General features: G+C 32.8%; 4 protein-coding genes across 10 annotated transcripts; 3 read left to right on the top strand and 1 right to left on the bottom strand.

The window, feature by feature from the left end:
- The first annotated feature begins 800 nt into the window (after window positions 1-800).
- On the top strand, window positions 801-2,336 carry LOC112520117 (60S acidic ribosomal protein P2-like). Of its 2 annotated transcripts, XM_025128428.1 has the most exons (5): window positions 801-854; window positions 1,124-1,215; window positions 1,631-1,860; window positions 1,959-2,000; window positions 2,086-2,336. In XM_025128428.1, the coding sequence occupies exons 2-4, from the start codon at window positions 1,128-1,130 to the stop codon at window positions 1,983-1,985; spliced, it is 345 nt and encodes a 114-aa protein (XP_024984196.1). In that variant the 5' UTR covers window positions 801-854; window positions 1,124-1,127; the 3' UTR covers window positions 1,986-2,000; window positions 2,086-2,336. The 2 variants fall into 2 exon arrangements, with proteins under 2 accessions (XP_024984196.1, XP_024984190.1); XM_025128422.1 differs by having other exon boundaries at window positions 1,959-2,336.
- A 1,554-nt stretch (window positions 2,337-3,890) lies between these two features.
- On the bottom strand, window positions 3,891-6,362 carry LOC112520187 (serine/threonine-protein kinase D6PKL2-like). The gene is made up of 2 exons (XM_025128490.1): window positions 5,779-6,362; window positions 3,891-4,889 (listed from the first exon to the last, which is right to left on the bottom strand). Exons 1-2 carry the CDS (start codon window positions 6,360-6,362, stop codon window positions 4,085-4,087), a joined length of 1,389 nt encoding a protein of 462 aa, XP_024984258.1. The 3' UTR covers window positions 3,891-4,084.
- A 9,699-nt stretch (window positions 6,363-16,061) lies between these two features.
- On the top strand, window positions 16,062-19,702 carry LOC112521963 (serine/threonine-protein kinase D6PK-like). Of its 6 annotated transcripts, none has more exons than XM_025131023.1 (4): window positions 16,062-16,197; window positions 16,395-16,433; window positions 17,027-18,761; window positions 18,846-19,702. In XM_025131023.1, the coding sequence occupies exons 3-4, from the start codon at window positions 17,233-17,235 to the stop codon at window positions 19,609-19,611; spliced, it is 2,295 nt and encodes a 764-aa protein (XP_024986791.1). In that variant the 5' UTR covers window positions 16,062-16,197; window positions 16,395-16,433; window positions 17,027-17,232; the 3' UTR covers window positions 19,612-19,702. The 6 variants fall into 6 exon arrangements, with proteins under 6 accessions (XP_024986791.1, XP_024986782.1, XP_024986766.1 ...); XM_025131014.1 differs by having other exon boundaries at window positions 16,368-16,433; XM_025130998.1 differs by having other exon boundaries at window positions 16,341-16,433.
- Window positions 19,703-22,456: 2,754 nt separating this feature from the next.
- LOC112528079 (kinesin-like protein KIN-5B) lies at window positions 22,457-24,118 on the top strand. The gene is made up of 4 exons (XM_025138989.1): window positions 22,457-22,766; window positions 23,656-23,766; window positions 23,857-23,937; window positions 24,015-24,118. Exons 1-4 carry the CDS (start codon window positions 22,515-22,517, stop codon window positions 24,093-24,095), a joined length of 525 nt encoding a protein of 174 aa, XP_024994757.1. The 5' UTR covers window positions 22,457-22,514; the 3' UTR covers window positions 24,096-24,118.
- The last annotated feature ends 867 nt before the right edge of the window (window positions 24,119-24,985 follow it).

The raw sequence follows: 24,985 nt of genomic DNA, 5'->3' as shown, positions 1-24,985 counted from the left end.
AATTAAGAAAATTATAGCAAAACACAAGAACTTTTAAAAAGATTAATTTGATACTGATATAGATATATATATATTTTTCAAATTTATATTTTATTCAAAATAAAAACATTATCGTTTTTTCAAAACTACATAAAACCGTATTATATCGACATAAAAAGAAAATAAAACGAAACATTGAAATCAAGACGTGTCTCGATGCATTGCACGAGTATCATTCTAGTTATATATTATATACGAGTAAAAATATAATTTATATTATGAGAGGTAAACATTTAGTTACTTTTTAATTTTAAAAACAAATAATATTATTGATTATTGTTTTAAATTTTAATACCACCTTTTATAAATGTGAATTCGGAAGTGAATTAAGATTTTAGTTTAAGGGGACGTTTATCAAACACTTACCCGGTAAGTGTTTACTAGCAAAATTTAATACTATCATTGATTTACCTGGTAAGATTTTAGTCCACCAAAATGGTATTGTATGCAACAATTTATCCGGTAAGCGCTTACTATGGTAAGAGTCATCGCTCTCACTTACCGGGTAAGACTCTTGGTCCTTGTCTCGCTCTTACCAGGTAATATTCTTGAACCTTATCATATTCATCTGGTAAGATAATGTGACTTGGTGTTCACTCACCCGACATTTTTTTTAAAATTTAGAGTATAGACAGCCAGACAGGTGGATACGTAAATGGGCTTAAAACTGTAGACCAGCCCATCACACGAAGCCCACGAATAAGGGACCACGGTTTTTAACAGTTATAAATAGGGTTTAGGGTTTCAGGCGGGCCTCTGAACCCTAACGCACAAACCACGCAAAATTTACAGAGCGGCTGTAACACATTTAACAGGTATCTTCTTCTTTCCTATGCAGTATGCATCACTAAATTTGGGTTCATTCTTTCGATACGAAGGTTTGATCTAGGCGAAAACCTATCATTGTCAAAACGCACATCTCTCTATTTTGTTCTCCATTCCTTCCTCCAATCTTACGGTTGTTTTTTGGGATTTAAGAACTTCAGAGCTTTTTTAGGATCAAAATCCTGTTAACTTTTGTTAGTTTAAAAGGATTTTAGTGCAAACTTGCTAGTTGTTTACGCGCTGGTGTTGTTACGTGTAGCAAAATGAAGGTTGTGGCTGCATACTTGTTGGCTCTATTGGGCGGTAACACCTCTCCATCTGCTAATGATCTGAAGAACATCCTCGGTTCAGGTAAATCAATCTAGCTACAAGTACCATTTCATAATTGAAAATGTAGATTGAATTTCAATCTAGCTACAAGTACCATTTCATAATTGAAAATGTAGATTGAATTTGATAAACAGTAAATTATAAACTATGCAACAGTAATGCAATTAAGTTTTACTCTTCATGCTGATTTGTATATGTGCTCACAACTTACTGTGTAAGTTATGATATTTTATTCCACTGTTTGCTAAAACTAAATGCCTTGTGATAGAGGGGTAATGTTGCATCAATGTAAACCATGACCATCATAAACTGTATGTTTTGCGATAGGGAATCGGAACTGGAGAAGATTATTATACACTTGATTTTTGTACTCACTTTGCTGCAAAATTCTGAAAATCTGTATTTATATATTGGAAACTTTGTGGGTGGCATGCAGTGGGTGCTGATTGCGATGAAGACAGAATTGAATTGCTGTTGTCCGAGGTCAAGGGTAAGGATATCACAGAACTAATTGCATCTGGAAGGGAGAAGTTGGCTTCAGTTCCTTCTGGTGGTGGGGGTGTTGCAGTTGCTGCTGCCGCTGGTGGTGGTGCTGCACCTGCCGCAGCTGCTGCCGCTGAGCCAAAGAAAGAAGAGAAAGTTGAAGAGAAAGAGGAGTCAGATGATGTAAGCTCTCTTATAGACCATATTTATGATTCAATTATGTTCAAAAAAGCTGGTTTTAGTTACATGTTGCTGAGTTTATTCATTGATATGGTTTGCAGGATATGGGATTCAGTTTGTTTGACTGAGGATCATGGTACCAAGTATTTTTCTTGTCTCATCTTTGGATATGAATTTTTTGGTAGCGATTTCATAGTTTTATCCTCAAACGTTGAATTTTGTTTCCAGAGCTTTTTCAGTCAAGTAGTTTGTTCTGCTAATGGTTTTATATCATCTTCAATTTGTTGATTTTGAAACGTGGCTGCCGATGTGCTGTATACCTCAACTTGAGCTCCATAGATAAGCCATTGCCTTGGAAGTTTTTGATGATAAATACTATCTATCTTCATCCAATATGGTGATGTACTGACTTGTTATGTAGCTTGATAGAACGAGTTAAATGTAACCTTATATGATCGACATTAGACCGATATTTGTCATTTTCTTAATGTCGTCACCAATCGATTACCCCACCTCATAAATCCATGCACACAAAATAATTGGCACATCAACAAACATCAAAGTGACCTCGGAAGATATTATTTGTAATCTGTAGGAGGCAACTACATTTTAACCGTCATCGTTCTCTGAACCCTCATACCTATTACTCTATTAGGATCACCCTTAGATTTCATAATGTAAAATGCCAATCTAAATCTCAAGGCACTTTGCATCATCAAAAAATTGTGGTATTGAAACAGCTTTTCAACTTTCAAACAACTCCTCTTTAATGTGAGACCTGTGGGGTTAGCTCAACTGGCAAATGGACTTCTTAGGTTACATAAAAAGGTTGTGTTGGCCGGGTATTTGCAACATGCGACTTTCTAGGCGTTTTAAGTTTGTCGAGTACATTGGTTCTGTGAAATAAAATATTTGCTACATATTATATTCAGTTGTAACGATGTTGTGACGATGATTTGTAATTGGTAAGAAAACGAGATATCGTTACCTTACCAGTTTATTTCTAGTTTAATTAAGCAAACCAAGACATGTTAGCAAAATATACAGCAATAACTCATCTTATGGAGAGTATGGTTAGACAAATGTGTAATAAATGTTATGCTTTTTCTTTTACATAAGTAAATAATTGTTGATGGGTCTTAACAAATTCATCTAACATATTTACTATTTAGAGATGGCATATCATATGATATTATCGACCATCGTCCAATTATTTGTGTTGTTTTTATTACAGCAATCGTTTAACTCAATCAAGGGTATTTGATTTCTCCAGATATGTACAAAAGTATGACCAAAACCTGTAGTAAAACAATATATGCAAGAACAAAAAGTATATATCAATCTCGAATGTATTGAAAAGGTAAAATGCTCTAATATGAACAAGAAATGTGGTTTTTTGTATTCACAAACATAAAACAAATGACAAATGCTTAAAACCCCACAATTGCACCACCGTGGGAAACAAACTCACATGGTGGGGACGATTGTTGAACCACCACCGGTGGCCACCTCCGTCATTAGATCCCTGTCCTCGACTCAATCGTTTCAACCACAAACATACCTCTCTTTGCCGCCATGGCCCCATGCTCGTTGACATATTTATACTTGCTTATATGTTTATTAATGTCGGTTTGAACAAATAGATGAAGACAAGTACATAAAACAAGAAATATCAACTTCATATATATATATATATATATATATATATATATATATATTATATAACAATTGTTTATTTATTATATTTTTCTATATGAATTCTTTAGATTTATTAATGGTTAAACAAAGCTTAGTTTATAGTTTAAATATTGCTCTAATTATTTCAATATATAAATATAGATTGCAAGTGTTGATATTTAGTTGCATTTAATTGAGAGGTTGTGTAAGACCAACAGCAATAACCAAATTTGTGCCATAATAAATTCTATTAATTGAGAATAAAATAAAATAAAAAGTAGCTAAGAGGGTTATTTCTGGATATAAATATTTAATTTAAAATTGTAACCCTTTGTTTTGAGAAAATAAATAATATTCAAAAAAAATAACAAAATATTTTATATATTTTTCAATCTAGTCGTCTATCACAAATTCCATGAAATAATGGCTACATGATGATCTCAAGATTCACAAATCAGTCAATTTGAATTCTGTACACAGTGTGAATTCTTAAAGCCAATTCCACCCAAACAGGATCAAAGTTTGGCCGCCGGAAAATATAACCCCACCGCTAATAGTACTCCACCGGAGTGTCGGAGCAACTATCATCCGACACAACCTCACGGTTGTTAAAGGGTGGCGGAACAAACGGTGGCGTAGTACATCTCAAGAGCGCCCAATTCACACCTTGAAAAAACGAATGATGTTTAATCGCCGATGCCCCCATTGTTGACCCCAATCTTCTCACCGGATCTTTCACCAACAATTGCGATATCAGATCCTTCGCCCCCACCGGAATCACAGGCTCCTTCGGAAACTCTAGAGCTCGAGCTACAATATTCGCTAGAGTTAGCTCATTATCCATCCCTCTAAAAGGCGTAATCCCGTAGAAAAGTTCAAAAATAAATATCCCTAGCGTCCACCAATCCACCGCACTACCATGCCCCTCACCGGATACAATCTCCGGCGCCAAATACTCGTGGGTCCCAACAAAAGACATGGAGCGGACGTCCACCGGCTCCGCCACAAACTGCGGACCTCCGTGGTTCCCTAGCTTCTTCTTGCGTCTGCGCTTGGGGTTGAAACAGGAGACTGAAGGGACTATACAGTTAGGAAGAATGCATGAAGATGACGTAACTTTGGGTGGATCGAAGGCATAATGATCCGTCGACGACGGCAGATTAGGGCGGTTGTGATCGGAGAAAACCTGGGCAGGGGTGGAGGCGGAAAGATCGCATTTCAAGGAGAGATCGAAATCAGTGAGCATGATGTGACCGTCGGATCGGACCAAAACATTTTCCGGTTTGAGATCACGGTAAACGATGTCCAACATGTGAAGGTACTCAAGAGCAACCACCACCTCCGATGCGTAAAACCTGAATCAAAAAACAAAAAAATATTTGTAATTTTAATTTCCAGTAATTCAAGTTATGAGCATTAATGGCAACCGGTTACGGGTCAAACTTACCCGACCGAGAATCATCCATTTACGTCTCGCCGATGTGCAATAAATAATTTTAAATGCCAGTAACGACAACGTTTCAATGACCCCAACCTACCTGTCTCTCACTTTGACTGTTTGACTTCTTAATGGCATTTTTGAAAATTTTGATTTAAACGAGACTCTTTTCGTGGACCTTAGTGGCGCAATTATTACCCACGTGGCAGTAGGAAAAAGTTTGACCTTTTTATATGCACACGAACGCACATGGACTCGCGCATGTTGTGTTGTGTAATAACATTAACTACCCATCAGAACTCGATGGGGTTTACTATGTTTAACTTAACTGAATTATCAGGTGTGAAGCAGTCTAAAGAATATATGATGCGCAAGCAGTGGTCCCACGGCATATGATACGTTACCTGCCGTCGATTTTAATTTCGTAGATGGGATGGTTTGATTGGTTTCTATGTATAATGCACTAAAAGAACTTGGTTAGAATAGTCGATAAAACTTAGGTCTATAACATGTTTTTATGAAATTTCAAATATTTTTTAAATAAAACGTTATATTATTTATTTTACAAGACATTTTCAAAAACTATTTTATAAATCTATGACATTTCTTCAAATAATATCATATATTAAGAATTAATATGATATTTTATTTTAAAAATATCTTAAATTTTTTATAAAAACACCAAAAATACGATTAAAAAAACCTATTGTAACAATTAAGTATTTTTTTGGTTTGATCCTGTAATTAATTCTAACTCGCACATGTTTAAACACATGCAATTTAAAATGGGGTGGTAAAATGCAAACCTGACGGCGGATTCGGGAAAGCGTTTACAGGGCTGACGTTGCCGGAGAACATGGAGGTCACCGCCGGGGCAAAATTCCGTCAAAAGGCATGACCATTTCGGTGATTCTAACGACGCGTAAAGTGTCGGTAGAAACGGATGGTCTAACATTTCGAGAATTTCCTTTTCTGCCCTGGCTCGGCCTTCCTTGTTACGGCTGGCTAGCTCTCTCTTACTCATGACCTTGGCGGCGAAAAGTGCAGGGGAGGAGGAGCAAGATGGACGTTTAATCTCGGAGAGGTAAACGGCGCCGATGTCTCCGGCACCGAGACGGTGGATGAATCGGAGGTCAGTGAGGGAGAGATTAGCACCGGATTCAGATCCTGCTTGTCGGATTGCGTCCCAACATGGATCTCCGGAAGGAGCGGAGCGTTTGTTAGTGTGAGGGAGTGAGAGATTGTGGCGAGCGGAGTAGGTAGCGGTTGTCCAGGTAGTTTCGGAGCCTGAGCTGGTGCTACGGTTGATGTCGGTGGCGGTGGTGGTGGTGGAGTTGAAGCTAATGCTTTGGAGGTCGTCGGCGAGGTCGTCAATCCATGGTGGTTCCATTGGAGAGAGAGAGAGAGAGAGAGAGAGAATGGAATTGGAGTGGAGTGGAAGAGGAAGAGGTAGAGGTAGAGGTAGAGGTGAGGGAAGAAGGTGTTGTTTTTAAGAGGGGTTGATGTATATTGGGCCCACACCTGTTAATAAGCCATTGGTGATTAGATGGGTCGGGAACCTCTTCATCTCCATTTATTTTTCATTTTATTATCAAATTTTGACCCCAACCCAAATTTATTTTATGAACCCCGGATTACTATTTTAACAAGAGGGTTTATATGTAAATTTGATTTTCATTGGAAAAACAGAACTACACTGTAAAGAATTTGCGTAAATTATATTCAATAAGTTAATTATTCTAAATATTAAAGTCTATTAAGTTTTTTAAAACTTTTCTCTTTAAACTATTTGTAAAATGCAAATTCGTTACAAAAGTGAAAGTAGTTAAAGGATTATCTATTTTGATCGGTTTTTCATTTATTGTTTTTATTTTTTTTTATTTGTTTAACTTCTATTAACCAGCATAAAAAAACCTATTACTGCCTTGTATTTGTTTTTATATATAATCACCATGTTCAAGGGTTTTTTTTAACAAATTCTATATGGATAAATTTGTCTATTTAGAAAAAATTATTGTTATTTACTTTTTTTTTTCTCGAATCAACCGTCTAAATGATAATAATGATTGTTTTACCCACGAATCATCAGATAAACTTCAACATAGACTAACAATGAAAACATATGAAAATCTACAAGGAAAAATATGAACCTATGAAGTGGGGTTCATAAGAACCAACAAGAAATTAATGAATAATCTAAACCACAATGAAAACCTATGTGAATCCATCAAACCAAGTTCTCAATCAAATAATCAAGTTTAAATCTCTAAATCTAAGAATATATCAAAATCCCAAGTTCAAAGATGACAGAGATGAGGGTTTCGATTAGGTTTGGGGAGTGATGAACAAAGAACGTAAATATAAAGAGGATTTCGATTAAGGTTGAGGAGGGGGGTCAAATTAGATATTAGGGTTTTATTATGATTACGAAGGAGACACAATGGTAATTTAAGTATTTGAATCTGCAATCTGAGATGTGTTCTTTCATTTTTCATTTGAATCTGTGGGAGGACTTCAAGGGCGATTCGAGCTTTTGATCTTGTTTCTTGACGTGAGATGGGTTCTTCATATGTCTGAAAGGAAGCATACAAGATGAAGGAGGCGTGTTTTATTAAACAGGGGTGGAAAGTCAATTTTTTGGCTTAGTGTGGACAACACACCCGTGTTGTCCACACTAAGCCAGATCATTTACTATTAATCTGCAAAAAAACAAGTACATATAGTTGTGTGAGTAAGTTAGTCAAACCATTAAGCTAATTAAGTCAAAAGTAAACAACCGCTTAGCAGTCTTTTTTTAGATCAATTCTAGTCTAATTTTGAAAATAATGAAACTCACATTACAAGTGTGTTAATTATTGATATGATGATATCTCTTAAGCATCTTGCTGACTTATAAATGTTAAATCAAGTATTGATTTTTTTTTTCTCAATTCTTATTATTACCAGATTAAATACCAGATCTCGAATACGACATATATATGAAATTGGGTAAAAATTACACCGTTTGCGTAATTTAAATGAATATAATACGGACAACACAATTCAATTTCATTTAGTTCCTGTCAACATTAATTTATCCAACATCGATATTGACTCCCCCTTTTTATTTAAACTACTTTTATTTTTCGTCTACCATAATTAAATACTGTAGCCATCCCTTCATAAACTATTTTTAAAAGAGAAAAAATATTCTAAATTCAAACTAATATTTAAATTTATTTATAATAAACATGATATTTAAATAAATAATTTGAGATTAAAAAAATAATAATATCATATGTAGTGTGGCATAGTGCTTGAATTAAGGCATGGGTGTTTCCTTGCTATGTGTGACATGTGACCTTTTTGTTTTAATAATTGTGAAGCTTAACAACACACCTTAATTTGAGTTCAATGTTTGTTAAGCCATCATGCATAGTGTGTCTCCTTCTATTTGGCATGTCTCCATTTTAAAAAAACATACATGTTTTTCTTCCGATATTTCACCATGCGATTCTATTTACAATCTGATTACAGAAATACTGATATTATGAGATGAAACAACCGTCATACGATAACAATTACTTGTTATAAATTGAACGTTAACAATAATATTTTTAAATTCTGACCATTGAATTAACTTTTTAAAATAGACGGGGATTATTATCATACCGAATAATGTGATGTTCTTCTAAAGTTGTTGAAAATATTGATTTAGCGTCTACAAAAATCTAAATAACACTACAAAAATGATTTTTAAAAGTTTTTATCAAATGCTTTATAATATAGTATAGAATAGATACAGCAAATTAACTAAATGTGGAAGGAACTTATTTGCCATCTTGAACAGCCCAATAATTAGGGACTTCATTGGCGGTCGTTAGCATTCAATTTTGGGCTGGCCCAAGTAGGTACAAAATAATCAAATACCACATTTTTTCCATAAATAAATAGATCCATTTTTTTAACTGTTTATATTTATATTTAGTAAAACTTGTTTTTAGGAAATATTTAACTTATTTAATTGACAATTAAACGAATTATTTCGATTGTGTATCGAGGAACATCAGAAGGTATTTAATCGTAAAATTTAATATAATCCGTCATAGATATGAAAGTAGTTGAGATAGTTTATTTTTCTATAGTTATTTATATTTAAAAAAACACAAAATTCGAAGAGTAAGCCTCATAAATGAAATGAATTGGTCTTCAACAATTGGCCATTAATTTTCAACTATAAAGAAAATTAATACTTGATACCCACCAAAAGTATATAATATAATATAAAATTATCAGATAAATATTCTACTAAAATCATATAATTATGTTATTTGTATCTATAATACGAATACCGTCCCTATTTATTTGGTCGTTAGGTACTATGTCAATTGTCAAGTTGGGTATGTCCCTTCTTATCAACATAAGTTGGACATATTCCATATAGTTACAGTCTTATAGTTAGATCTGTCTGTATTTTTTTTTTTTTTTTGAACGGAAACCAGGCAATTTTGTCATTGTATCATAATAGATTTTTATTCCTTAGATTGTAAATAAATAAGGTTGAGAAACTAATTGTTGCCAAAATTAGTCAATTTAAACCTAATATACTATTTTGTATCTAGTTTTTGTAAGATATATTTTTTATGGACTCAGAGTAATAAAAAACTAAGATTGCACCAGCCTTGTAGTAGGTAAATGTTTCTTTTTGGGCGTTCTACCTCCACTGAAGTCGGATGACTATCAATCCAGTTAAAAGAAAGAGAAATTAAGTCGGATGCACATAGAATAACAGTCTTCTAAAAGAAACTAGCAATGGGGAACACATTGAATTGGTCATTTGGTTGCTTGCAATTGGAAGTGGATGTCTCAATTTCGTCACTAGTCGTATTAGCATGTAGGCTAATGACGTCAAATACATAATTAAAAAATATTTGGGGGAAATTAATGCAACCATCGTGTTGCCTTTTCGTTGAATGTTAGGTGTTTTTGTTATCAGCCAATTCGAGATTGTTGGTCTCCAAAGAAGCAAAGATTGAGGAAGGGAATGATATGTGATGGTTTTCTCATATTTTTCGTTAATTGAACCAAACAGATCCTACTACCAATGCGACTAGCCCACGACCCTAAACACCATCCACTAAGCTCTTTTATTTCTTCATGACTCCGTTAAAAACTCGTTGACCAAGGCAACTTTAAAGAAACATAATTAATAAAACAAATTATAATGAAAAGGAAATGCATTGGTTGCTTGGCTCGGACTTGATTAGCTTCTAAAATTAATGAAAAATTATAATTCGCTTCCCTAATAGCTTATGGGCCTTCTATTAGGGCCTCAATCTTCCTTGTAATATGTTGGGTTACTATTTTGATATCATCTGAAATCCAAAACAATCCTTAATTTTATATAGACTCAATTTGCGAATGATAACATGAAAATGTTTGAAGAGAAGTTGAATGCAGACACAAACAATCTAGTTTTGTTCTTATTTCTGTTGATTTTTAATGTGAATATGAAAATACATCTATTGAACAACTACATATTTACATCATGCTCAATCGATCAATATCATACTTCAAATATTATTTTTCATTATCTTGAAACAACAATTCTATAAATGTCCTTATAGCAAATCTTGAAACTGGTTTTACTTGTATTGGACTGCTATTGAGTTGTTGGTTGAAGAAATTTGAAAGAGTGGAGAAAGAAAAAATAGAAAAGAGTTGGAAAAAATAATTGGTAAGAATTAGTTGTAAGGAAATTGGAGAGGTATGTTTGTAATAAAAAAGAAACACAATTTTTGAATACTTATGAGCTGTTTACCAAAAAATCTGAGTAAGTGTTGACTGAAATAAGAGGTCTGATCAAGATAAGTAGTATGATTCAGATAAATGTTGATTGAAAATTGTTGTTTACTAAATATTTTATGTCGTCTGTTAAACAATTAAAAATGAACATTATACTCTTATGTTTTTTGTTGATATATTTAATATTAAATTAAATATTGAATAGTTTATTAACCTCTATCTTATAGTATTTAATTAATCATTAAATATTTAAAGTAATGAAGCTGTTTACTAAATATTTTAGATAAGTGTTGATCAGAATAAAAGATTTGATTCAAGTAAATGTTACTGAAAATTATTGTTTATTTGAAAATTTTGTGTTAGACGCTCATTATATAAAACGATGATTATACCTGTTTGTTCGTAGTAATTGCACATAAACTATTTAAAATATAATTCTTTTATTAGTATTTTATTGTGTATTTGGTATGTTATTCTGCATTTACATAATCATAATATTATTAAAGTTTTTACTGTTTGGATATTTTTATATTTTACATCAAATTGATGTTTGCAAAAGAATTGGAGAAGTTTTCATGGTCGCGTTTGGTTCGTAAAATATTTTAGGATGAAATAGAATTTGTTAAAGGAATTTTATTTTGAAGGAATTATAATTTAATGTTGTCAGGTTTGACCACATGTTTGGTTGACAAACACTGAAATGCAATATGTTAAAGAATTGGAATCTGTTTGTTTGATTTACATAATGTAACTTTGAAATTGTAATGAAATATTGGTAAATGACCAAAATGCTCATTTTGAAAATTTTAATTTTTTAAAAACTAAAAAAACTGTAATAAAATAATTATTTAAACACAACCCAAATATAAACTATAAGCCAAACGACGTTAATAAATCAATGATGGTTCAGATCGATGGTGGTCCATGATGGTTCAAATCGGTGGTGGTCCGTATTTGTTTAGTTGGCGGTGGTCGACAGTGTTTCAGATCGATGGTGGTCCGCGTTGGTTCAAATGGAGGTGGTCAGCGATGGTTCAGATCGACGGTGGCGGCAGTGGTTCAAATGGGTGGTTGTTCAAATCGTTGGTGGTCAACAATGTCTAGTGGTGATTCAGATAGGTGGTAGTCGCTGGTGGTCGACAGTTGTTCATATCGGTGGTGGTCCGTGGTACTTCATCTGGCGATGATCGGATGTGGTTCAGATCAAAGGTGGTTTAGATTGGCGGTGGTTCAGACATGGATCAGATCGGTGGTTGTTCAGATTGGTGATGGTCGGTGGTGGTTTAAATCGGCGGTTGCCAACGGTGATTTTGATCGATGGTAGTTGGCAGTGGTCCAGATCGATGGTGGTCCGTGGTGGTTCAGATGACGATGGTCGACAATGGTTAAGATTGACGGTGGTTCAGATCGATAGTGGCCGTTTGTGATTCAGAGGGAACCTTTTAGCTATTTTGGGTAATTTTTTGTTATATTTATGTCAGCACATGTGTATGTAAGAGCACATTTGTGTGTTAGAATGTTGGTAGGGGTGTTCAGAAAATCATCTCATCCAATTTAAAACGACTGGTCATAATCGGATATCCAACGTAATTAGATTGGACCGGATCCAAAAGTTCAACATCCAAATTGGATCGGTCGGCTCTTAGATGTCAATCCATCATCCAATAAAATTGAATATATCCAATCTGATAACTACCCAATAAAAGTGGATTTGATTGTTTTTTAGTTGATATTTATATAATTTTTATAATAACTTAAGAAAATATATGATTAATTGGTTGAAAATTGGAGCAGAATATCGAATGAATCCAATTTGATCCAGTAATAATATACAACAGATGGAACCGTTGGATAGGATTTGATGACAAAATCCAACATCCAATGAATGATTACACTGGATTGGATTCATTTAAATTAATCGGATTTCAACTGATGAACATCCTTTATAGTTAGAATCACATAATGAAGCCTAAATTTAATAAAACGTATAAAAAAAGTATTATTCAATATAAATAAATTTAGAAAAAGTATAGAAAGGAAATATATTAGTCTAATACATTCATTAGCTTTTGAATGACAAAGACTAAAAAGTCAATGTCAAGACTCGAAATCAAAGCACATACAATCCGACCCGCATATTACGGGCCCCTCTCATTTGAACCGGGAAGGTACCATGATTAATTCATTTGAGTGTAATACATCTTTCGTCTATTTGATTTAATGTTTTTAACTATTAACGAAACATTATTCAGATGAAAGATCATGTAAAAATAAAAGTTAAGATAAAAAATGTAAGAATCAATTTGGACCATTGATCATTTTTAATTTCATCCTCACCACATGAATTTTGTTTACCATAGTAATTGATCTGGTGCACCAAATTGATGTTGATCTTCAATTAGAATCGATCAGATGGTGAAAGTCTCTTTTTTATTTTTCTCATAGTAACTTTTATTTTAATGGGAATCCGACCCGAATTCCCCAATGGTTGTCCATTTTTTATTCAATTTATATATTTTGTCATTTAGGACAAAAGATCATGTGAGAATATATAGTCAAGATGGGAAGTGTAAGAAAAAAAATTGAATTTTTTATTACTTTTAATCCCAAAAATAATCCATAAAATGCAATTTAAAAGATAATTGATCTAGTGTATCTCATTGATATTTTTTTTTCAATTAGGTTTGATTTAAGAATATAAATCTTTTCTCAATTTTTAATCATAACTTTTATTCTTGATGTAATCCAACACTTATCATTATAAAACATTTAAAATTGTGGGCTCCTTTTATCGCCATCAATAATAACACCATTCACAAGTCGTGTCATGTTTCGATTTCATTTTTATTAAAAAGAGAAGAAATACCAAATATTTATTTTGGTCATTGTTTTATACAAATTTATAAAATGAGCAGTTACCGTCAAATTTTTTTACCATTTTAATCACTGTCATTTTACAAAAATAAATAAATTTGGTCTTGATTTTATGTATAAAATACAATAAAAATACGTATCATAAAGAAGAGGCCATAAAATTAATTACAACTTCTAATATGTTTGTTGTAATAATGACATAATATATATTGAAATTTTAATGCATTGCAGGTTGCTCTTTAATTTAAATAGATGAGATATTTTTGTTTTAAGTTTTTTATTCATTAATTTGACGATTTTAATTGTAATCTCTCTTATTTTAAATATAAAACTTTATATAAATAAAATAAAATGTTTCTTTTTTTCATACACGTGGATCAAGACCCATCCTGAAAACCTGAAGATATTAAATTATTTTCATATTATATATATATATATATATTAATGCTTTATAACAAATTTTGTTATAATCATTTAAGGTTGAGTGGTTTATTTGTTCAACGTTTTCATATTAGGTTGTTAAGAAGTATTTCTTTTGTAATATTTTTTCCAAGTTTTATTTGAAATTCTGTATTTTCAAGATTCCCATGTTATATCATAATTTTTAAAAGTCAACCGCCCGGCAAACAACTTTAATGTTTTTAAAAATAGAGAAAGCATCGTGGTTAAGGTTATTGGTTATGCAATTATCTATTTTCGATTATATGTATAATAGATTATGATAATTGTTTATTCTTCAAACTTAGATTGTTATTGGTAATTCTCCATGTTATATCATAATTTTTTTTTATTGATGTAACACAAATATATGTATTAAATTGTAAATTTTTAAATTGAATTTGAGTTTTGTTGAAAATATAAATTATATTTCGATTATTCCAAAAATATAGTTAATTAACCGAATGAGAAGTCCGTGAAGTTTTGCATGACAAAGGCATAAAACTTCATTCTTTTATTTGCCCTTGTTGCGAAGAGCAAATCGAGTGCATCAAGCACTGCTTTATCAAGTGTCCGAAGAGCTTTCATTTATGAAGTAAAATATTTCGATGATAGGGTCGGTCTTTCTCATCAGCAACCACGTTGGATAATCTTCTCGTCTACTGATAATCTCTTACCGCCCTGGTTGCTCATAGGTCCCCTTGGAGGCCAGCGGTTTTGTGCACTCTCTATTCTATTTGGTTGCATCCTAACGATCAAGTTTTCTCTCAACATTCTGCTCATCAAATTGATCGGTTTTTTAATCTCCAACTCTTATCGTTTAACCGGATCTCCAAGCATGCGAAGAACTTTAGCGTTTCTTGGCCGGATTGGTGTAGCGGGTGTGGTTTGTTGGTTAATTTGCTTCAGTTTGTTGGTTCATGTGTTTTTCTTGTGGCTTGTGTTTGTTTTGGGTGTCATTGGTGTTGTGACTTGTTTTTTTTGCAAGTTACCGTATATAGTTTTGGTTTGTGTTATTCTTAACCCGATAACCATCTTTCGGCTAACCCAGCGTCCTCTGTCCCTCGGGACCAACAAGGGGGTGTGCTTCTACCTCTTGTAGAAGCTTGAACCTTCTTGTTTTGGGTTGTTTTCTTTTGTTAATATATAATTTTTTTTTAAAAATGGTTAACTAAAAATTACTAACGTTTATAGAAAGATTTGATATAAATATGACTTTACAAGAATGTACGAGTTTAACACATCTTCAATGAGTTACACTAAAATTTACATTAAATTTGTAAAATTTGTTGAATATAATAAATTTATTCTAATGAATGATAATAAATTTTACACCAACATATAAATTCTAGATATATTTTTGTTTATTATTTTTTTATTATTATAAAATATCCTTGTAAATAAATAACAATATTATACTCCCTCCACCCTAAATAAAATATCCATATTCTTATTTTAAGTTATTGTGTCCATTTTAAAAAGTAAGGGACTGTTAACCTAAATGTTTATCCGGTAAGTACTTAACATTAAAGGTCAACACTATAATTTATTTTATTGGGTAAAATTGTAGTATATCAAAACGTATGCTATACCAAAATTTATCTAGTAAGCGCTTATGCGGGTAAGAATCATAACATTCATTTACCGGGTAAGACTCTCCATTCTTATTATCGTTCTTACCGGATAAGATTCTTAGCCCTTGCCAGGTTCATTCAGTGAAGAAAATTATAATATAAAATTCTTTTTTTTCTTTATTATCAAAGATGAAAATGTGTATAAATTACATATGTTAGAAATTATATGTAATTTTTATTATAAACATTTATTTTAGAACGAGAAAGAGTTGTAAATTTTACGATACTTAAATGTGAAAAAGAAGAGACGGAAATGAAGAAAAGGTTTAATCCGCCAAATTGGAAGGAGGAAATCAACAGTGAAACTTCTCGTGATTTGCATCCATATTTCTTCCATTTAATTTCAATCCTACCTTCCCTTCCCTCTCTCGTGCCCTAACCCTGTAACCCCCTTTCATTTCATACACCATCAGCCCTACTTCTATCTTCTTCATCTTCATCTTCATCTTCATCTTCATCTTCATCTTCATCTTCATCCCCAATTCACTCTTTCAGGTAACTACTCTTCTTCTTTTGCTCTTTCATGTATTATATATCAGGATACTCGTCTTTTCCAATCCATGGAATCTCTGGATTTTCTTATCTACTACTGCTTGCCCTTATTCAAATTTATAATGATATGCTGCTAATTGTTGTAGGGGTTTCTGATTTTTTGATTATTATAGGGAATATAATATATTTAATGCTTCCAGGGCACATGGTTGTTGACGGTGTTTATATTATATCACCAGGTTTTTCTTCCCTTTTTTATGTTCCAATTTTTGGGGATGGAGAGGGTTTGGTGCTTCAATTGCAAGTTAAATTGATTCCTCAAGTCATCATCTGGAATCTGCTGTCGTATGTGCATAATTCAAACCCCAAATAATATTATAAACCAATTCAGAGTTCAAGCAATAGTAGTGGCTTTCAGTTAAACAAGATGAAAATGTTAAATCACTAAATATGCTTCTTTCAGTCTGATTTTTACTCAACAACAAACATGAGCTGAATCATTGTCTAGGTTTTATTTGATGCTCCATTGGTTCCTTGATTCAAGGAATTCAAGTTTTCATTTGACAATTGCATCCCATGGCATCACAATTTATTTCCCCTTCAAGTTTATTACGAGACAGCCTCAGAATTTTTATAACTTATAAAGTCGACTGCTCATTCTGCTCGATTGCAGATTAGTTGGAGGGTTATGATATTTTCTATACAGATATGTTTAATCTCTAGTGATGTATCTTGCAATGCATTTCCTAACAAATTGTTTAGGAATGGTGCTTCTATAATTTGCTTGAGATAAGATTATTGCTCTTCTTCTGAAGTCTGAACATTGTGACAGAATACCAAGCTTTCAAATTGCAAGGAGGCAAGGGATCTGGAGGTGTTCTCACTCTTTAAATACGGTATGATCAGAGATGGCCTCCAGGATGAGCAATGATTTCTCTGATACCCTCCTGTGTTTTCGAATTGCTTTGCTAGAAATTGGTTGATGTACACTTGAAAGGCCAGAACAGCATTTCTACGTATTGTAACCCATCTATCAACATGGGCACTTTTCATGGCACTGGGGAAATTGTTGAGTTGGAAGAAGGTTCAGATTTTGAATCTAGTAAGCGTGGGAAAAAGTTCTATGTAGAGGATGACATTAACCGGCTTTTTGAATCAATTAGAATTTCTACCAAGAATAAGGGGTTCCCACAAGTTCTTAGAGATGAACAGAAGAAATCCATGAAAAGACCAATGAGGGTTGCTTTGTATCAAGCGTCAGGAATTGGAATTTCAGAGCCTGTTAGTTTGAAGCAGGCACTGAGAGGATTGAGCATCTCCCAAGCATCAGAAATGGCAGCAATGAAGAGGTTGTCAAAGCCAACAGGGTTTTCAGGTGGCTCGGAAGCCGGACCTGTCAAAAGGTCACAGATAGCAGCTGGAGAGGAGGTTAATTATAACATAGGTCATCGAGATATGGTGGAAGTATCCCTTGTTCCAGAAATATCAGCATCGAATTTTCCTGCAAAGATACCCATATCTTTACACAAGCGGGATAATCCCACTACCAGTTCCATTGCTCCCTCTGAAGTTGGTAGTAGAACTTCAGTGACGGAATTGGGGCAGACTCGAAACCTTAAGCTGAAACTTTCTGCTTTATCCACTCGTTCTAGAAAGAAACTCCCTGTGGTAGACGAAATTATACCTGCCTCAGTTGAATCAGGTGAATCAGTCGGACAAGAAAACAATCAGAAATCCAAGTTAGATTCTTCATCTTTTCTCCCCAGCTCTAGGTCTGCAGCCAAGTTGATGCAGCCTATTTTGAGGAACAAGAATCTTGTTAGTAAGAAAAACAAACTAGCTTCAGTTTCTGGCACCAGCAATTCTCATTATCAATTTAATAAAGGTGCTGGTACCAAGGATACGGATTTGAAGAAAACATCTCCCACATCAGGCAGTACAAGTGTTGGTATTGAAGATGGTTCGAGTTCTATGGATTCAAGTGCTAGCAAACCAGCTTTAATTACGAAAGTTAAGAGAAGACCTAATACAGTTTTTAATAAAGCTGATGACAAATTAAGACCAAGAGAAAAGGGGGAGTTATCTCAGAGCTCAAAGAGCAGCCTTGGTGAATGCAGCAGTAGCACAAGCTTCAGTTGTGACAGCAATCTAAGTGGTGTTAACAGAAGTGGGTGTCGGCCTCACATGTCAAAAGATTTGAGATGGGAAGCTGTTTATTCCGCTCAGAAGCAGCATGGTAGCTTGCATATAAGACACTTCAAGTTGATCAAAAAGCTTGGAGGTGGAGACATTGGAGCTGTTTACCTTGCTGAGCTTATCGGCTCAAATTGCTTCTTTGCTTTGAAAATTATTGATAATGAGTTATTGGCTCTTAGGAAAAAGGCCACAAGGGCTCAAACAGAAAGGGAGATATTGCAATTGCTTGATCACCCGTTTCTCCCTACATTATTCTTCCAGTTTACAACTGATAAATACTCGTGTTTGGTCATCGAATATTGTCCTGGTGGGGATTTGCACGTGCTACGCCAAAAGCAGCCCAACAAGTGCTTCTCCGAAGAAGCAACCAGGTAAAAGTTTAGGTTTTTGTTCGTTTTCTTTCTTCGTGATCATGATTGTTGTTTCATCTTATGATGTTTTTGTTTTGCTTGCAGGTTCTATGTTGCTGAAATCCTCCTTGCTTTGGAGTACTTGCACATGCTTGGTATTGTGTATCGCGACTTAAAACCAGAAAACATCCTGGTAAGAGAAGATGGTCACATCATGCTGACGGATTTCGATTTGTCCCTGAGATGTGATCCTAATCCAACACTGCTAAAACCATCACCATCATCAGCTGTTGTCGAGAACACAGAGTCCAGCTGCATAGATCCTTTCTGTCTTCAACCATCTTGGCAAGTCCCATGTTTCACTCCAAGACTTCCATCCGTGGCACCAAAGCTAAAATCTGATATAGTTATCCAGGTGCCACAACTAGTAGTGGAGCCCATCAATGCTCGATCCAATTCCTTTGTTGGGACCCATGAGTACCTGGCTCCGGAGATCATAAAAGGCGAAGGACATGGGAGTGCGGTGGATTGGTGGACATATGGGATCTTAATGTATGAGCTTTTATACGGTAGGACGCCTTTTAAAGGCATGGGAGATGATGACACATTGGCAAATGTGGTATCTGAAGGTCTCAAGTTTCCTGATAACCCGATTGTGAGTTCTAGCGCTAGAGATTTAGTTAGAAGTTTACTGCGGAAGCACCCGGAGAATAGGTTAGGGTCGTTGAAAGGGGCTGCAGAGATCAAGCAGCATCCGTTCTTCGAGGGACTGAACTGGGCTCTGATACGGTGTGCGACCCCACCGGAGATTCCTAAAATATATGATTTTAGAAGTATGGCTCCAGAGAATTTGGTGTTTGACATGTTTTAGAAAAGGTTTTTCCAGAGTTGAGGAATTTGATCTTTGTTGTAAATATGTATTAAAAGTGTACACGATGTAATACAAGAAAGTTGAGCAAGCAAGTGATCATATATATATATATATATATATATATATATATATATATCCTGTTGAAGATTTTTGAATTATCGTAATAAAACTATTGTGAATAATCAAAGTCCTAAACTTTTTTTAATAAATAAATCATTGAATTTTAAAAAATTAATTGTCAATATTATTTTAACTTAAAAAAAGCTAATCTGAAATCCATTAGAAATGTTTTAAAAGTAAAAGAAAACCTAAATCAATTTTACCATTTCCAAATCTTACGTCATTCAAACCTTTGGTGTCGTTATCATATTTTTTTTTATCACTACCCATCACCGTTGTTGGTCACTGCCATCAATGTCTCTCTTTTTGGTTGTTTTTTTGTTTTTCGACTCTTCATCTTGTTATATGTCCATACAAGCTTTATTAAAATTGTTGCAAAAGAGGGAGAACATAAAAAAATAGATCAAAAAGACAAAGATTGATGGACGAAGGCGATGGGTTATAGAGAACGGACAACGACGGGGTGACGAGAAGTAACAAGGGCAGATGTCGTTATATGCAAAGGATTCGAATGATGTAGGTTTAAGAACAGTAAAACTGATTCAATTTTTTTTTTTACTTTTAAACATTTTAGGTCCGGTTACATGTAACAATTTCTTGGGTTAAATAATATAGGTTAAGTAGCTAACCAATTTTTAAATTTCGATTGTTTATTTATCTCAAAAAATGTTCAGATACTTATCATTCTGAGAAATTTTAATAATTTTTTCATTCCAAAAAACAGTTCATAGTTATCTAAAACGAGAAAGTTGGTTGGATTTTCCTAAACTTTCCGTTATGTATAACAACTAAGTAACGTTTAGTTCGGTTCAAGTGTTAGAGCCATGCTCCAACCAAGTCTTTTAATTTTATAGACATGATTGTTAAAAAAGTGTCAACAAAAACAATAAATAGCAACATCAAAGCTAAAGATGTTCCTCATGCTTTCATCATCCATCACGTCTCATCTACAAATTTACATAAATGCTCTCCTACCATTTGAGTGAGTCGACCAAGAAATATACTTTTAAATAATTATAAAAATAATTAAATTACATTTTTAGTAATCGATTGTTACAAAACAAATGTTTTTAACATTTTTTAAAACCTTATTTCATTCAATCCTACGGAATCCTGTGAAATCCCAAGCAAGATTTCAAAATCTTATGTTTGTAAGATTTCAATTAAATCCCAGAATTTCAAATTTGTATAATCCAACAAATCAAACATGAGATTGAGATAGATTTGAAATTCAAATTCCCAAAATCCATTTCATTCCTACAAACCAAACGAGCCTTAGAGTTTTCTCTATTTTAGAGAATAAGATAAGAGAATCTATTGGAACAATATAGAAAATCAAAAATCCATTTTCTTTATTTTAAAGAATCTGTTAAACTGTGATCCAAATCTATGAAACTAACAGTTTCCTAATGATTTAATGCACCATAATTGAATAATACATAAAACAGCTCCAATGAGTTGTGGACAGCAATTGGCACCAAACTCAAAAGGAGAACATAATTCCATAACCCTAAAATTAGGAAAAGGTTTGCCAACATCAATTCTCAACTCAACAGAATTATTTAATTAAACACTTTTAGGTATATCGATACCAATCCTTAGTTAAAATTCAAAAAGAAAAAAAAAATACAGTTTCAACAATTGAGAAGCATGATTAAATAAATATAAATCCAAGGATCGAAAATATTATATCGACCATATGTTAATAAATATATCGTCTAACAAATCAGTAATTCAAAGAACGCCATATGTCTATAAAACCATAGAAATTATATCAACCAAGTAGACATTATCTACAATACATATTGAAACATTTTCATTGCTTCTTGCGTTTCACTTCTTATTATCAAATGCCATGATTTCATATTTTTATTTCCAACATCATTGCTGTTTAGGTTTCTTTGGAGTGAGATTTTGTGCAAATGATTGTAACAAGCTTCAAACTCATGTGGTCACTACATTGACATTAAATTAACAAATAAAAGTCAAAAATCATGTTGTTTCAAATAAGTTATCATGGATACGTTAACAACGTGTGATAAAAATTTCCATTTAATAACAGATTAATTAATAGTTATTCAGTTAAATTTTATTTACAAACATGTATTACCATCAATAATACATGAATTAGTAAATTATATATTGTATGCTTTAACGAATTTAGAGTAGTTTTTTTCCATAGGCGAGCCCTTGTTTTCCACTCCTTTAACAAAGTTTACACCACTTCTTTTTTATTTCTTCTTAAAGCAAATTAATCATCACTTCTTTTAAGGCATCTTGAACCGTCGACATCATTTTCTACATTGAAATAACGTAATTTTTAGTTATTTTTATACCCAACAAAATATTTATAAGTTATGTTATTTTTTTCACTAAATTTATTATAAAATGATGTAAATAAACAGTCTTTTATTGAATACAATGTTTTTACTATCACTTCGCAATCAACATTAATCTGATCAAACAAAATAAAAAGATAAAGATTTCATAGTTTGATACGTTTCAGTAAGTTATCAACTAAAAGATGTAAACTCGATATCTTTAAATTATTTGATCAAGTACTAATAATGATGCATATATTAAATGGATTTAGAAAACAATAAAAATAAAAATAATCAATAATATTACTTTGGATTTTAATATTTATAAGGTTGAACTTTCCACCTCATTTCAATAAAGCTTGTAGATTTCCTGCCCATTTTAAAGCCCGCAAGGATTGAGCATTGGGAGAGAAGCCATTGTTTCCGCCATTTTAATTTAAAGGTGTTTTCATAGTTGCAAAGATGTCAAGCAAACCTACACTATTGGATCAAGAACAACAACAAGCGCAAAGCATGGTTCGAATGAAGAGCTGTGGACTAAGTCATGGAAGCCCCGTGATCGACTGTGATGATGAACTATCTCGATCCGCCTTGTTTGCTTTTCGAGCTAAAGAAGAAGAGATCACACAGAAGAAAATGGCGGTGAAGCAAAAGGTTGAGGCTCAGTTAGGCCGTGTCGAACAAGAAACCAAAAAGTTGGTCGAAATTCGCAATGTAAGCAAATACTTTTTCATCTGTTACTTATTCAATTTTAACAATTGGGTTCATCATTATTTCTTTGCTCAAATCACATGGGTCTTCAAAACCAATACAAGCCGCTTGATTTTAAGTTATTATTCATATTGTCTCAAGTTCTTTGTCATTGTGTGTGTATGCTTCTATGTGAAATATATATTGATGTATTTTACACATGCAAAATAGTTCCGAAAGTGTCATATATGAAACAACAATGTATGAACAATACATGTTTTACATGTGTTGTTTCATATATGAAAAAATTGGTTTGTAGGTTTGTAACAAATATTAGATTATATTTGAAACAGTCTCTCTCTCTCTCTCTCTCTCTCTCTCTATATATATATATATGTGTGTGTGTGTGTGTGTGTGTGTTTTGCTGCAACTTAAGTCGCATCGAATCATGTATGATCTTATATGTGAGTCATATATGATTTTATACATGAACGATTCTTTTTTTATTTTTTTTAAATAGTGAGCGTTCTCATTTAAATCTACCTATATATATTATTTGGAAACCAGAAGCATTTTTTTTAATGTTTGTTACAAGAACAGATTTAAATTCAAACAATGGGTTATTTGGTATTTAGTTTTAAAATGGTATAAAATATAATTATTAGCAAAGTAAGTTATGTTTTTCGTCCTGTGGTTTTGAAATTATTGTTTTCTTCTTTATGATTTGCAATTCATTTCTATCTCTGTCTTTGAAACTAAATATTACTTTCAAGTATGAGGAAATAAAATAGAAATGAGTTATAAACCACAGGGACGAAAAAAGAAATAAAATTTCAAATCGTAACGGAAAAACCCATAAAAAAAATTAGAAAGCATAGGAATATGAAAAACGTAATATTAAATGGGAGTGTAGGGTCTTGAAGCACTGGAGGATCCAAGTTGGAAGGAAGCGGCAATTGTAAGAAAGAAGGTTGACTCGGTCAATAAAGAACTAAAGTCGTTGGGACAAAATTGTCATAAAAAGGTCACACCTTATCATTATTTCATATTTCTTTTTCTTTTTTTATTTATTTATTTTGTATTTTTTATTTAAATTTAATGTTATAATTTGCAGGAAAAGGAATATAGAGAAGCTGTGGAGGCCTTCAATGACAAAAACAAGGAGAAAGGTCAACTAGTTACCAGATTAATGGAGGTATTTTATTATTATTATTATTTATTTTATTTCTTCAAACTATTAATAAATAATTTACTATAAATTGTTTTATGCAGTTGGTTACTGAAAGCGAAAGGATGAGGACCAAGAAACTTGAAGACATCAGCAAACAAATTGAATCCTTTGTCAAAATTTAATTTAAATTGAATTCTTTCTTTCTTTTTTTTATTTATTTATTAATTAAAATCTATTTATGATATTAAGAAAAAAGAATGAATGATTAATTGTAAGGTTTTAAGGCTTCATATTTGTATTTCTGGTTTTGTTTAAAACATTGTCGCGTTTTTTTATCATGTTGGAAGATGTCTATGATTTCAAGTATTTTTAGTTTTAGTTATCGAACTTGTATTTTTACTAATACAATATAGTCCCGGGTTCGATCCTTGAAGACGGGTTTCATGTGAGAATGCTTAAGATCGTCCCAAATTATAATCAATTGCATTTCTAAAAAACATTAAAAACAGAAAGAAAGCAAAAAAAAAGAGTGAAATGAAAAGAGGAAGGAGTGTTAAAACCAATCTGGGCTTTGTAAAGATCGTCCCAGTGGCAGTAATTATGAATGTCATTCGGCCCATCCAAATAGCTTATCAATATAACTGGCCCAATAATTTTTATTTAATGGGCCTCTACTCCATGATTTATATGTGCATATAAAAATAAAATTCTCAAAATTTATGGGTTAATTACATATAACAGAACTCGTAAACACTTATCACGTTAGATTAAACATGAGCCTTTGACTCTTAAGAGGTTGGACTCTACCTGTAATCGAACATTATCCAGACAATAATACTTTTGTTAACTTCTTGTAAAAAAATGTCACGTTTTTTTTATAAAAATTAAATAAATATTGAATTTAGTTCATAAAATATTCTATTGTCTTCTTGTTAAATGACACTCTACTTTATCTTATCGGATTTTTATGTTTTTATCTAATAAGATATGTATGTTTTTCAATACCTTTTAATATAACGTACTGTCACATCATGTTCCAAATAAAACATCCACTCACAAATCAATTCGTTGG

The sequence above is a fragment of the Cynara cardunculus genome, assembly GCF_001531365.2.
Source record: "Cynara cardunculus var. scolymus isolate 2C chromosome LG 1, CcrdV1, whole genome shotgun sequence".
NCBI classification, from domain to species: Eukaryota; Viridiplantae; Streptophyta; class Magnoliopsida; order Asterales; family Asteraceae; genus Cynara; species Cynara cardunculus.
Note: the sequence above shows the minus strand (reverse complement) of the source record. Positions and strands in the feature narration are given on the sequence as shown.